General features: G+C 39.0%; 1 protein-coding gene across 3 annotated transcripts; it reads right to left on the bottom strand.

The window, feature by feature from the left end:
- Window positions 1-906: 906 nt before the first annotated feature.
- LOC131879084 (zinc finger protein 718-like) lies at window positions 907-3,852 on the bottom strand. Of its 3 annotated transcripts, none has more exons than XR_009373091.1 (3): window positions 1,922-3,852; window positions 1,299-1,546; window positions 907-1,139 (listed from the first exon to the last, which is right to left on the bottom strand). XR_009373091.1 is itself a non-coding variant. In XM_059225291.1 (2 exons), the coding sequence occupies exons 1-2, from the start codon at window positions 3,649-3,651 to the stop codon at window positions 1,429-1,431; spliced, it is 1,848 nt and encodes a 615-aa protein (XP_059081274.1). In that variant the 5' UTR covers window positions 3,652-3,852; the 3' UTR covers window positions 907-1,428. The 3 variants fall into 3 exon arrangements, 1 of the variants encoding a protein (XP_059081274.1); XR_009373090.1 differs by having other exon boundaries at window positions 907-1,129; XM_059225291.1 differs by having other exon boundaries at window positions 907-1,546.
- Between the last annotated feature and the right edge of the window lie 10,848 nt (window positions 3,853-14,700).

Genomic DNA, 14,700 nt, shown 5'->3' with positions numbered 1-14,700 from the left:
AAAGTATTTTAAATCTTGTAAGTGGACGTCATACAAATAGTGTTTAATTGTGCATAGGATGCACAACTGCAAAAACATTCTTCTTGTGAAATTTTACTAAAATAATAAGTTTCTAAAAACAACTTATTTTCTGATGATATATCTTATTTCTTTGACTATTGATAGATCAATTGTTGATTCAAAGGCTAGAATAGTTATAAGAGTAAATGTACAACTATGTATAATACAAATATATATTTACCAAGAAAATAAATAAATAAATGAACTTCAAAATGATGGTAAAATAGTTAGGGCAGTTGTTTGTTATTCCAATGCCATTTCAAGATGATACTTTCCTCTTTGCAAATTCAATGTGCCACTTAACTTGAACAAAATTTAGCTTTCTTCCCTGTTGTTTCTTGTGTTCACACGTTGCCTCAAAGTACCTAGTTATTGAATCATGACCGGTTCCAGCGGCAATCATAACAGAAGACTCAGAGACAATGTCCTACTTTTCTGTTTTTAAGTCACATGACCCGTGTTTACTTTCAGCGGTGACGTCAGGGAGGTGATGCCCTGTGACGCCTGTGACCTAGCACGAAATATGGTTTAGGTATGCACTTCAGAGGGCGCTTTGTGAGTCATCCTCTGACAAATAAAGGGCCAATTCCTCTTTATTGAATGATGATGCGTTAGTGTTGATTTTGTCTCATTGTATCAAAATCTTATATACAATTATTGACCCGGGTCACAGAATGTCTGAAAAAGAAATTGCGATTAAGGCAAGTCAAGAGCAGTTTATTTAGCAATCCATCGTGATTCCTCCCATTCTGTTGGGGTCATCTGATGTTGCAAATAAGGGCCTTTCTCAACCATTTGATCTTGGTCCATTGTCCCTTTCACACTTCTGTCATTTCATCAAGGAAATATAACTTCATTGTTTATTGAAATCATTCAGTCAACATCATTCAGTAGACACAAGGAACCATGGTAGCCGAGTGGTCTAATGCGCCCGATAGAAGCACGACTTGGTTCCCCGCCCGGAGGGTGTGGGTCCGAATCCCACTTCATACATATGATTATGGCCTGGATTATCTCCACCATGAATTGAACTTTTCGACCAAGTTTGAATTGAAGGTTACCAAATGATCTGCAAGAAACTGCGTCAATCATTAAGGATTAACTCAGAAATATGAAATAAAAATTGACAACAAAAGTACAGTCTCTGTTTACTGAGCGTTATCTGCTGTTTTGCGCTCTTTAGCCGGTAAGAGGCCATAATTCGAATTTTTTTTTTTGACGATAAATTTTCATCTTACCGTAAGATTTTGGCTTGCTATGTTTTGACCTCATTTGCACATTTGACACTAATATTTTATTGCAAATTTCATCGGATGTAAATGATTTTTGTTTGCAGGATATCTATCGATACACGTCGAACATTCAACATCAATCATCGATGTCTTCATCATCGGGTTTCCTCAATCTTTTGCCTCCATTGTGCTTGAATTTCTTATGGAGGCTCAAAGTAGCGCTTGATTTGCACTTATAATCACAGAGTCGGCATCTGAAGAGGGAAAAGAATTGTTTGACTTAAGAGCATGAGAGACACAAACATCTTCAGGATGGACTAATAACCAATAAAACCTAGATTCAAAAAGCTTCACATTGTTTCCAAACAGATGAGAAGAAGGGAGAGTTTAAAAGCAATAAAACATGATCATTACCTTTTGCAACCAAAGAATTTAACACTTCAGAAATACTCGAGCGACAAAAACATTGGTTGCATTCTCCTTCAGTGAATATATTTGATTAGCTTAACCCTTTATCCGTCTCTATGTGCATCAGTCATGGATTTGAATTGACCTGAGGCTTCGTCTCATCGTTCACGAATGACGCTAATTTTTTTTTCACTCTTTAGCCCAAAATTCAAAATACTTACTTGAAAGGGGTTTCTCCGGTATGGACCCGTTCATGGTTGACAAGGCATCGTTCCGCTTTGAACATTTTGGGACAGAATCGGCAACTAAACGAAGGCTCTAAATGAGTCAACTTGTGTCTTCGAAGAAGATTGCTTGTGCCAAAGCACATGGCACAAATCTCACAACGATTGGCCCCATGGACTTCGGAGTTATGGATATTAAGCAAACGCTTTCCCAAACAAACCTCGGAACATTGCGTGCATTGGTACGGCTGGTGGCGACGCTTAATGTGGTTCGTGTATTGGGACTCACCCAAGCAAACATGGGCGCAGTGCGGGCAAACTAGCTCGGTTGCCGTGCCTTTTTCGCGTTCGTGTTTCTGCATATGAGAGGTGAGGACTGAGCGATGAGAGGCCCAGAAACCGCACTCCTTGCACACAAAGCCTTTGCCTTGGTGGATTCGTTGATGGATCTTGAGGGTCTCCAAGGTATTGAAAAGCCGGCCACACGTGTCACAAGTGCACTGAACGGGATCCGGTTTGTTTTCCCGTCGAAGGGCAATTTGCTTGGCATTTTGGGACACCCGGTGAGATCGGACACAAGCCGAATAGTGGCCTTCAAATACTTGCTCATCCCCTTCGAAATGCACTCGTTGCTGACATTGGGGACACATGGCCTCTAAGACTCCCACATGGGCGTCCATCATGTGACGGATAAAGTCGAGCGCTTCTTTGTACACGGTGGGACACAATTCACAACCGAAATGACCCCAGCCGTGATTGAGCTTTTTGTGGTCGGTTTTTCCACTTCGAGACGTTACGGCATGACCGCAATACTCGCACTCGAATTTCCCGTCGGCTCGGGGCTTATGATTCACATTTTTGGGGTAGATGATTTTGACTTTTTGCTTTTCAATTGTGTCTGGGAAATACTTGGGTTGGGATTTCAGTCGACAACTTCGCTTGGAGGGCCTACCACGCTTCTTCTTGCGAAGACACGCCCCATCCGAATCAAATATTGAATAAGATTGGTCGTGTTCATCCTTGATATAATCAACTAAATCGTTCATCTCCATTGCCGAAGACTCGGTTTCCGCGTCAAGTTCGACCTCGGTCTTGAGCAATTCATAGTCGCCTGGAGGTCCACTACCATCATCATCATCATCATAATCAACTTCGTCATGATCGACTTCATCGACGTCAGAATGAAGTGTCATCTCCACTTTTGGGTCTAAATTGGTATTGGATACCTCTGACTTGATCTCACTTTGGTTCGGGTCCGATGTCACAGGCAACTTATCCGTTTTAACGTCTTTCTGACAACTTTCACACCTGAATGCACGGAGAGATAATGTCGAGTCGTCAATGTGGGGGAGTGCTGGCGACGGAATATGGCAACGCCTATACTTGGCACACCCCTCAGAGAACACTGAGCTGGCCGGAAAATCCCCACTTCCAATGCAAGCCGATTTGCCCTGGAACGTGTCTTGGGCGAATTGGGCCAACTGATCCAAGGAGTCAAAGGATCCTCGTTCCAAACATCGTCCCATGGTCCGACACACGAATTCTTGGGTCTGCCAATTGTAGAGCACGTGCAAGCTTTGGAAAGGCGGCCCGCCGGTTTCATCCGGGAGGTGCAAGTCGAACTGGTTACTCGTGAGGATGATCCATTGCTCCACCCGGTGAATGTGGAACACGTCGCCCGCTAAAAGTTCCAATTGGGATTGGACATCCCGCGCTATGGACCCCATGGCCAATGTGATGCACTTATCTTAGATGGGACGCTCGGCAGTCGAATGTCGATGTGCTTTGTCGAAGTTTGAGTGAAAGAAGAAGGAAGGATGGACCTGTATCGTCTTGACAGGCCGTTGCTCTGGCCGTAGTTAGTGAAAATGATCAACAAGGACCAGTGGAATGAAGGGGAGAGTACCTCAAGTCCCAGGATTTCCAATCTCGGGGAACACAACATTCAGTTTAGGGTGACGAATTCTGAGATGTGTCACTGTTTTGGGCTTGTTTGAAAGAAATTTGAAATATGAATCGGACAAAGGAAGCATTTGCGAATTACAAACATAACATGCTACTACCTATGTCAATGATTGCTGTGAATGATTCTTTTTCTCTCATGAATAAGGCACCAAAATGAATTTCATTGATTCGTTACGTTCAACTTTGACATTACCTTCTCTCTTTATCTCCATTCGTTGTCATGACGCTACTGGCAAAAATCCAGATATTTTTCAAGCCAATCATAGGAAGATATTATGCCTATATTAGAAGCTTAGCCCGAACAAAGTGAGACTACAACCCATCATGAGGTGAATTATCAGACCAAGGTTTGTGAACTGCTTTGACATATAATTAATAACAAATACATTGGTTTAAAGTATCATTCATTTCAATTGTAATTCCTTTCTTTCAATTTTGTTCAATTACAAATGAGGAATGATATTTAAAGGTTAGGTGATTCCTTTTTTCTTACCGCGGCGGGGAGATGAACTAGTGTCACAGGGCCGGTTGGGCCACAGACGGGGTTGGGCACTCTTAGGCGGCTTTGACTAGCTTGAGCCGCTACACGTATTTTTTTTCCTTTTTTCCCCACCGTGGCCTTAACCATGAATATAATCGTTTTGAATCAAAAAGTAAACGCTTTGGCGCACTTTTTATCCCAAAAAGTATTGATTCCTTGCCCGAAGAAATTTTGAGCGTCAAGTACGATAAACGTGTTAAATCGACGGAACTGATTATCAAAGTGAGTTTGACTTTCCCGCTGCGATAGTACGAGCCACAGAGGAGCCGGCCAGTAGATTTAACGACATGAACTAAAAAAGCCCGATATTTGGCTCATGGGTGAGTATTTGAGTGAAGGTCAATATCGGTCAAATCAGAACAAAGATCAATACACAAGTGAGTGCATGATAGGTAGGACCGGCCAAAACGTGCATCCTAGAAATCATGCAAATTTTGCAAAAAAACTTACACATCCAAAATTTACCTGCAAATTTACTGCATCTGAAAATTTTCCAAATTCAAGGGCATTATTGACATTTTTCTGTAAGTTATAATGCAATTTTGGCCATGCCAGCAAAAAAGCAATATTTGAACATAATTTTCGAAAATTATCGTCAATTTTAAGAAAAAAATGCATTTTTGCTCTCACTTTTTTAAAATCTTTTTGACAAAAAAAATATGTAAGTATGAAATATATTCCACAGTAGTACCAACCACCTGCTTATGTATTCCATCTGGCTAAAATAGCTTTTTTAATAATTGTAATTTAAAGATAATTTGATAGATAGATAGATAGATAGATAGATAGATAGATAGATTTATTTCAGGAACACTTTGATCATGATTAAATAATGTCGGCATTTTATCTTTGAGTTAGCATCTTGATACATCAAAAATTTCATGAGCATGTAATTCCTCAGGTTCTGGGTAAGCAAAAGCTTGTTTTCACCAGGACCTGGGCAAATTAACGAAGACATGACATAGATAGTCAATAATGTTACAGAGGCCAAGCTGCAACACGATAACGTGAGTTGGAAGAATTACAAAATCAAATTGAAAGGCTTGTAGGAAATCATATCGGTTTGAAGTTATAAGAAAAGAAGGGACTAAGAAAAAGATACAGAAAGAAGAACATGAAAAACAGAGCAAAGCAAATAATTTCAGTGTTAATTTGTTATGTTTACTAGAAAATGTGAGACGACTTCAGGAATGGGAGGAAAATTAATAGGTTTAGAATTGTATTTGGTGCATGGAGTGTTTTGATGAGATTGAGCGGCTGATAATCGTAATAAAAAATAAAAATAAAAATCATTTCTTAGGATTTTTGTTGGCATACATAGCAATTTTTGAGTTTGCACGGAGCAATAGAGTACTTCTGTAAGAGATAATCTCTGGTTGTTTGGGTGAATTTAAGTCTGGTTAGATCAATGCCTGGAGGGTTGAAATTATTCCACTCGTTGGGAAAAGCAAAATTCGGTAGTCTTTGTAAAAGTCCCGACTTGGCAACTGGAGTAATTGCTCTCCAACCGCCAAGCCGAGGATTATTTTTCCATTTGAAAATATTAATGCATGGTGGAAGTTCTTGCAAGCACGACTGCCTCATCACTTGAACGATTTTAAGCGTGCGCAAATCTTGCAATTTTAAGAGCTTGGACTCATGAAACAAAGATTCAGTGTGAGAAAACCACCTCGCATTATTTATCCAACGTATAGCTCTTTTCTGGAGTATGGACAAGATCTTCAGTTTCGTACTTTGGCCATAAAATTCAATACCGTATTCCAAAACACTTCGGATAAGTCCATTATAAAGTTGTTTCTTTACAGTTTTGGGCACTGACTTGCGAATTCTGTTCAGACTGAAAAGAATTTTTCGAATTTTGTTTGCTACACTATCAATGTGACAGTGCCAGTTGAGTTTGCTATCGAGTTGCATTCCCAGAAATCGTATGGATTTTTCATTGGAAGTGGTGGAACCCACCTCCTCTAACCTACATCCATTTACATTGATATTGAAGTTAAAATTACAATTTTTGTGCCTGATAATCATGAATTTAGATTTATCTATGTTTAAAGTTAATTTATTTATTTCTAACCATTTGAAAATACGTTCCAGTTGAACATTTGTTTTCTCCTCTAGTTTATCAGGTTGGCTTTCAAAACATTGAAACGTCGTATCATCAGCAAACATAATGCATTTCAAATTGCTATGCTGAGGCATGTCGTTTATATAGATCAGAAATAAGAGAGGTCCAAGGATGCTGCCTTGAGGAACCCCACATTTAACTTTCAGTTTCAAGGACCTAACATTATTTACCTCGACATACTGGTACCTCTCAGAAAGGTAGTTTTTGAACCAAACTATGGACCTACCGCGGAATCCGTAATACTCCAGTTTTTTTATCAATATACCATGATCAACGCAATCAAAAGCTTTTTTGAGGTCCAGAAATATAGTCAGTGCCATTTTGTCGCAGAGATTAGCAGAAATATTTTGTAGAAATTTTTGAACTGCATGCATAGTGTTATGTTGTTTTCTAAAACCAAACTGTTCAGGGTAAAGGAGAACCTCTACTTCTAAAAAGTTAGCCATTTGTTTATGAACAATTTTTTCTAAAACCTTGGAGAAACTTGGCAAAAGACTTATAGGGCGATAGTTACCAGGTAGTGATTTGTCACCTGATTTAAAAAGTGGAATGACTTTTGCAGTTTTCCATTCTGTTGGTATGTATCCGGACACAAAAGAAATGTTCACTAACCTCGCCAACGGCACTATTAAAGCTGGAGCTATATGTTTTAGAATTCGGTTTGACAGACCGTCCATTCCTGAACTGTTTTTCGACTTGAGCTCATTTATCACCGCCTTTATTTCTTTACATTTTACCCATTTGAAATAAAAATTTCTCGACTTTTTGGGTCCTAATCCACCCATGAGCTCTGCGTTATGAGAGGGAAAATTGCCGTTTAAAGTTAAACCTATGTTTGCAAAATAGTTGTTAAATATTGTCCCAACTTCTTTTGGATCAGATGTGATTTGGTTTTCTTTGTTAGATTTGAGACTAAAAGAAACTGTCTGTGATTTTGTCGTGTTACCCATTAGTTCATTCGCACCCTTCCAGAGGGTCTTCAATTTTTTTTGATTCACTTTAAAAAAGTTCTTCCAATGTATCTCTTTGGCTATCCGCACTAGCTTGTAATATAATTTAGCGTAACTATCATAGGTGGTTTTTGACTCTATATTAGGATGTTTCCTGAATTTATTTAACAGTTTATCTTTCTGTTTTCGTGACGTCATCAGTCCCCATGTCATCCAAGCATTTTGTTTTGTGTTCCCTTTATTGCATCGTCTTTTTATTATTGGACAAGCTATATCAAATATCTGAGAAAACGTTGTCTCAAAATTGTTAAATGCCTGCTTGGGGTTTTCCATATCTAACACCCAGTCTTTGGCTTGCAATAAATCTTTTAGTCTTTTTAGATTAGGTTTTCTTGTGTCTCTAATTTCTATTTCCTTGGACAGGGTCTTACTTATTACTGATTTCATGCTTATTGAAGTAAAAGTTGCAAAGTGATCACTAACGTCACATTCAAGTATTCCAGAGGACAATACCTCGGAACAGTTAGTGAAGATATTGTCTATTAAAGTGCGGGAGTGTGCGGTAATCCTTGTAGCATCATTGATCAGGGGTGATAAACTAAAGTGTCCTAAAAGGCCAATGAGGTCTGTAAGAGTCTTAGATGTTTTCAGCAAATCAATGTTCAGATCTCCACAAAGAAAGACTGATTTTCCTCCAGTGTTTGCTAGAATATCATTTAGTTTGTGGAAAGCTCGATTAAAGTCAGCATGTGGTGGTATGTACACAGAGAGGAAGACTCTTTTTCCTAATTCAATTCCTATTACCTCACAATCTTCGTCCATTAATTCAAGGTTTTTAGGTTGGCTATATTTGTGGTTTGATTTAATCAAAAATCCCACTCCACCTCCCCGTCTCCCATCTGTTCGTTCAATTCCTATCAAGTCGTATCCATTGAATATCAGTTGAATCCTGGAGAATTGCCACATTTCCTGCATCGCCAAAATCTCTGGTGCTTGTTCAAGAACAAGGTCTCTGATCTTTTCTTCATTGGCAATAATAGACCTCACATTTAGAGACACTAGCCATGCCAAGTTCATGCTTTTCAAAGTTTTTACGTATCCTAGATCGTTGAAATTTGATACCTGATTACCCCCGCTCAGATCATCATCGTCTAAACCCAACTCTGCGCCAAGTATAAATACATCCCATCCAAATTGAAGGTCTCGCAATTTTTAGGTGCTTAGTAATTGACACCACTCTTTGCAGTGTGTTGCTCTGAGAGGAAAAATTTGAGAAAAAGAAAGGATAGATCTTGAATAGCATTGACGGGGTGTTTAAAACGGTTTCAACGTGACCACAAGTATAAAAAGAGATTTCAAATTGAACAGTCAGCAAAACTTGTGGATGCTTGGGAGCAAGATTTGAGATTAATGGATTTTTGTCGAAAGACATGCTTAAGGAAACTAAAAATTCAACGGACAAAAGAAGGACAATGACCAGCACAAGGGAACAAAACTTTATACTTTCTTTGAATAAGTCGATTCGTCCTTCTCTCTGACCAGGAGCAATGGTCCACGAAACCCCAATACCAGCTTTGTTCTGGTACCAGGAGCCTCTTTCCTCAAATTGAACGCCTCTGTGTCTAGGCGAAGACGGTCCTTGGCAAAGCACGCTGGTATGTAATCACCAACATGTAGCCCCTTTTTGGCCAACCCTCCACGAGCCAGGCACCTGAAGAACTCTTTTTTATCCATCTCGTTGTAGAACTCCACCGACGAAACGGCCCTGATTGGACCTTTGACTTTCGTCTTTTCACCAGGACTCTTTGCCAAGAAAGGCTTGGAGTACTTGATTGGACGTTCATAACCAACATCTTTCATCACTTCGGACAACTCTTTCGTATCCCCAGATTTAAGGCCTTTGATCACAATTTTGTTTCTTGCTTTTCTTATCTCTTGTTGTTTTTCCAATAAGTCAATCCTCTCGGACGTCTCTTCCATTTGCTTCAACATCACCAAAGACGTCTTCAACAGTCGAACAATAACAGACATTGCCTTTTTGGTCTTTTCCTCACCGATGTCCTTGGCAAGTGATTCCAGTTCTTGAAGGCACTGGATTGCTTTCTCCTTGGTTTCTGTTGGGGTTTCTTCCATCTCCACCGATATAACTTTTGATTCCTTTCGAGGCGCAAGGATTTCGTCCAACATACTCGTAAACTTAGTAGGCGATTTCTTGCTACTCCGAGTTGCTTTTTTCATTTTGATGAGTCTTGGCTCTGGATGTCTCAGTTTTAAATGGAGAGCTTGATTTCGCACGTCTGCACTCTTTGAGATCTGATTACTGATTATTGATTTCAAATGTTGAAATTTAGTTTTTTTTTGAGTACTGAACGTATCCTATAACTTGTCAAACTCAAGAGTTTCCCAGTATAATGACTAACGCCTCACAAAACCTCCAAAGTTGTGAAGGTGAATGTACGACCCATGTACGACCCAAAACCCGTATAAGAAATACATTTTCGGAACAAAGTTCCGTGAGACAGATTTTAAGGCATTTTGAAATTCTAAAGTTTGGCAAGTCAATGAAAATTTGATGAATCTTGGCGTGATAAGAATTGACTTACAATCAATACTTTCAAGAAAATTGGGGATATTAATTTTTTCAACAGAATGAGAATGAGATAGCCCTACGTGGTTTTGTGAGCACTTATTTTGAATTGAGACTGTGTAAATTCAATTTTTCAACAATAAATGCCCTCACATTCCTCCAAATCAAGGCCAAAATTCAGTTATCCATCCTCTTGTGTCTCATTCACTCCATGAACGAATTTGGCATCAAGTGAGTTTCTTTCAAAAAGCTTGCATACTGTGCAGATGATAAACTTCCATTCAATAGGAGTGTAACTATTTTGATGACGCTGAAATGTCTTGAAAACAAGGAAAAATGTCCGTTCTGACCATTGTGAGCTTCAAAATCCACCTTCCCATGGACGACGTTACACTGGACACATTTGACGCCGCCAAATGTAAGCGAGTAGAGTAGTATGGGGACGTTTAGGCAAGCTCTGGCAGGTTCGTTTGTGTGCTGGTACCAGTGTCAGTGATGCAAATTTGGGGCTTCAAACACCTTTTTGAGAAGCTGACCCTTCTTTCACATTGCTATATAAGGAAAGGTCATCTTCATTAAAACCAGTTTGAAACGCCAATTTTGCATCATTGGCATTGGCAGGCATGTTTGTTTACTGGTACCAGCCCTTGCCTAAATGTCCAAATAACAGAAAATTTAGAAACCATTAAACTCAACCTCCCTACCAGAAACTGAAAAAATCATGGTCACGCTATCCAAGCTGGGCAAATTCTCTCTCCATTACAGATGTAATGAGCCAAGAATTTTCAGACTGGGCTGAGCTAAAAGGAAGATGGCTCATTTCGAGCTGTGCTAGGTTGACAGTTTCCAGCTCACGAGCTGGGCCGGGCCAAAATAAAACAGGTTTCGAGCTGAGTTGGGTTGATATTTCAAGTCAAGTCTGACTGGGCCAAATCCGAGCTAGCCCATGTCCGAGCTGGCTCATGATCGAGTTGACCAGACCCATGTCTGGGCTGAGCTATGCCTGACCTGGAAAACCCAATAGACCTATTGGTCAGTCTAGGTTCTAGTTCTCGTGTCAGGTAGCACCACGAAATTGTCAAAGACAGAACATAGAGTTCCTTTTAGGCGATGGTACCATTCAATGAACACACAAAAAAAACAGATTTGCGACCTTTCTCAAAAAATCAAGGTTTTATTGCGGTTTCACCAACCTATCGTACTAGATAAGGAAAGATGGAGTACCAGGCAAAATCATTGAACAAGTAGCTGAGTAGCAACCAAATTGTTGATTGCAACAGACCATTCATTGTCATGCAAAACATTTCCTCGGTTTGTCTTTCAGTTAGAGACAAAAGCTGTCAAACTGAGGTGGGACACAGTTGAGCTCCGTCGAGTTCGGTCAGGGCTGAGGCATGGCCTTGCCGATTTTGAGCTGGGTTGTATCATAGCTCGATGGTTTCGAGCTGGGCTGAGGCAGAGCCTAAACGATACATTCCACAAATGATAGACTCGCATGAATTTAAGGCAATGAGAGGGGGCATTAATCGTTTAACTTACCATTAGTGCGGTTGACTTGGTACCAACTACTTCCCATATACGCTCTCCCCAAGACTTGGAATCAGTTCTTCTCTGATAACAAGATAAAATTGGAAAACTTACCCACTACAAGGGAACGATGGATCAGATATGCCACTGAAATGATCACTGCCTCGTACTCAACTGGCTGTACAGTTCCCAATTGTTACTCATGTCGGACATCCGAATAAGCCAGGCATTCTATTGTTGTGTTTTTTTGGCATTTTGGGAAAGGTCACAGGGTTGACTGAGCGAGCTCTCTGAGTCGAACAGCTTTCTTGGATCAAAGCAGAGGGTTGCACAGTGGCATCAATCTAGTCAAGGTCTACCCATGAAAACAAACCATTCGGTTTATAGGTCGAACCTAGGGTGCTCAAATCTTTTATATTCCTTAATCATTTTTCGTCAATGTTTTCTTTTATCATTCATCTACTATTCACGAGACCCTAAATAAAGCATCATCATCAAACAAACTAGCGGCCAAAAAAACGAAAAAGAGCGTTAGTAGGGAAGAACCATGACTTTTTTGCTTCATTCAAAACTTTTGAAATCATGTGAAGACAGATAGAAACAAACGTGATTAAACTTCTTATGAATGATTTGAGCTTATGTAAGATTGTAAAATAAGAGTGATGGGTAGAGACTTTTTTAGTATACAGTTTAAATGTCTTTGTATTTTTTTTTTCGAGCATTAAGTACAAAGTACTTTTTGTGTGCAAGATTGCATGTGGCAATCTAGGTGAGGTATTTTGAGATCTTGGCCAGTGTTGAACGTTTGAAGCTAGTCAAATTTTTTGAATTGTTTCTTTTGGTGACAGACATATTGAAGAGAACGACAGGATTTTTTGGGGAGGCCACTGCATGCAAGCAGCTTAAGGTCAAACCTTGAGGCACTACGGGTGGGTTACATTGATGTTTCGGCACAAGTTTTTAATTTTATTACACCGGGGGAAAGATCATTCAAGTTTCTATATAGGGTGCTTTGTATCGCTATTTGATTGATTGTCAAGAAATTGTTATCGTTGTGAAGTGTTGCTATTTCGTTATGGTCTCTGCGGTTTTTATTGGAAAAGAAGCGTTTGACATCATTGAATGATACCTGTAGTTTCTGTTGCGGTGTATAAATTGGGCTATTGTTGTAGAATCTTACACGGAGAAATAACGGCGCACAGTAGAGTACCTTGGAGCAAACAAGCGAGTGGACTACAGAAATTATTGAGGTCTCAGGTACCAATCCTTTAACAAATTTGAGTATTCCTAAACTCCTATATGTTTCTTGTGTTAGATGTTGTAAATGTTAATCGAATTGAAGATTGGATTGGAATGTGATGCCTTATCTTGTCATTTTGGGGCATTTTTAAACATTGAAGTGGTTTTTAACAAACTTCCAAAAAAATAACAGCTTTGGAGACCAATAATCCTAAAATTGGACATCTTTCTATCAATTTTTTGTACCAAAGAACATTAATAATGCAGCTTAGTAAATATGTTGCACTATAATACTTCGACAAGTCATTTGTTACGAACGTTTTGCTTAGGAAATTCAGCCCTGCCTCCAGTGGTGCGTCTTTTTGTTGCAATCCTGAACTTGTAAATGGACAAGACCGTTCATGTCGTTCAACTTAGCATTGCATGTGTCCAAATCTTGGCTATGTGTTTTTTAGCAAGATAAAGTGCAAAATATGAAAACTACTCTTTTTCTAATTAGTCTTCCAAAAAAAAATTCATAAAAGAGTGTGAATAGTTCTTGACATCTGAAATTTAGACCTTTGGGAGGATGATACATTTTAAGAAGGTGCGATATTGACTTTAGTAAAAATTGCAACACCCAACTTGAGATTTTGTGACACAAATATACCGAAAACTGGCCATTTACCTTCAGTAAGTTACTGATAGTTGATACATTCATTAGATAAAGTATTGTAAACTTGATTTAGTAACACTATTTTGGCTCAATTAAAAATTGATCATAAAAACTCAGTGGTGTACAGAGTCTCAAATTTGACATTTACTATTGAGTAAAAAACAATAGCAGTTTATAAAATCTGTGAATAAGATATTACCATTTTCTTAATTATTGAGCCTACATTTTTTTTCTTTTTAAAAGAAAATATCATTTTTATATTTCACCAGAAGCAGTTGAATATGTTCAGTCTATCCAGTGATGAGAGTTTGATCTAGCAGTTAATAGTAGTGCTACCATACAAATAAGTGAATTGATATTTTCCAAGGAATCTAGTCCAACTTCTCAACCCATACTCTTCATCATTAAACTTGATGTATGAGTTGTTCAAACAATAAACAGCAAACAACCTTCAATGTATTGTTGTTACAACTTATCACCCTTTAGAACCATCAATAGGAGTAATGGGATCAAATGATTATCAAAATTAAATGAAGGGTACCAGAAAGCCTGGGAAGTAAAGGCAACAGTTAATTTCCAAGTAATGAGTGATTTTAAATCAAAAAGATTGCCTTAGTTTGATACGAGAATAATCAGGGTGATATTTTGAGACTAGCTAATGGTTTCCCAACATGCCATTACTAATGTGATATCATTGGAAAGAGAACAACTCTAGTATTATCCTTCGGTGATTAGTTTTTTGATGGTATCAACAATCCAATTCTTTTTGGATTTTTGATGTTGTTGAATGTCTCATTTAAATCTATCACGTTTCTTGGTTGATAATTTGTTCAGGATATAGCTTGCGGTGTTGAAAAACAGCACTGTAAACGTAGTAACATCTGTTCCGTCCACAATCGAGTACATCATCCTAATATGACATGGATAAATGATGTACAAGATGAATGATTGTTCCCGGAACGGTTTTTATCAAAATGTGAAGATAATGTATGTTTATTCTTGGGAAAATCACAAAGTTGTTGGATTGCCCATCATGTAGTCCGTTTGTCGGTCAGATGTCGACCAAATGCCAGCCTAATGCTTGTAGTGACGTCGTGATCCAGCACAAGTAGCTCCTCCAGCCCTTGATCATAGATGTACAATGCCACAGGAACCGGTTGTATCAAAGAGCTTGATGGCCAATGTGC

The sequence above is a fragment of the Tigriopus californicus genome, chromosome 4, assembly GCF_007210705.1.
Source record: "Tigriopus californicus strain San Diego chromosome 4, Tcal_SD_v2.1, whole genome shotgun sequence".
Classification (NCBI taxonomy): Eukaryota; Metazoa; Arthropoda; class Copepoda; order Harpacticoida; family Harpacticidae; genus Tigriopus; species Tigriopus californicus.
The sequence above is the reverse complement of the archived record's forward strand: the minus strand, read 5'-3'. Positions and strand labels throughout refer to the sequence as shown.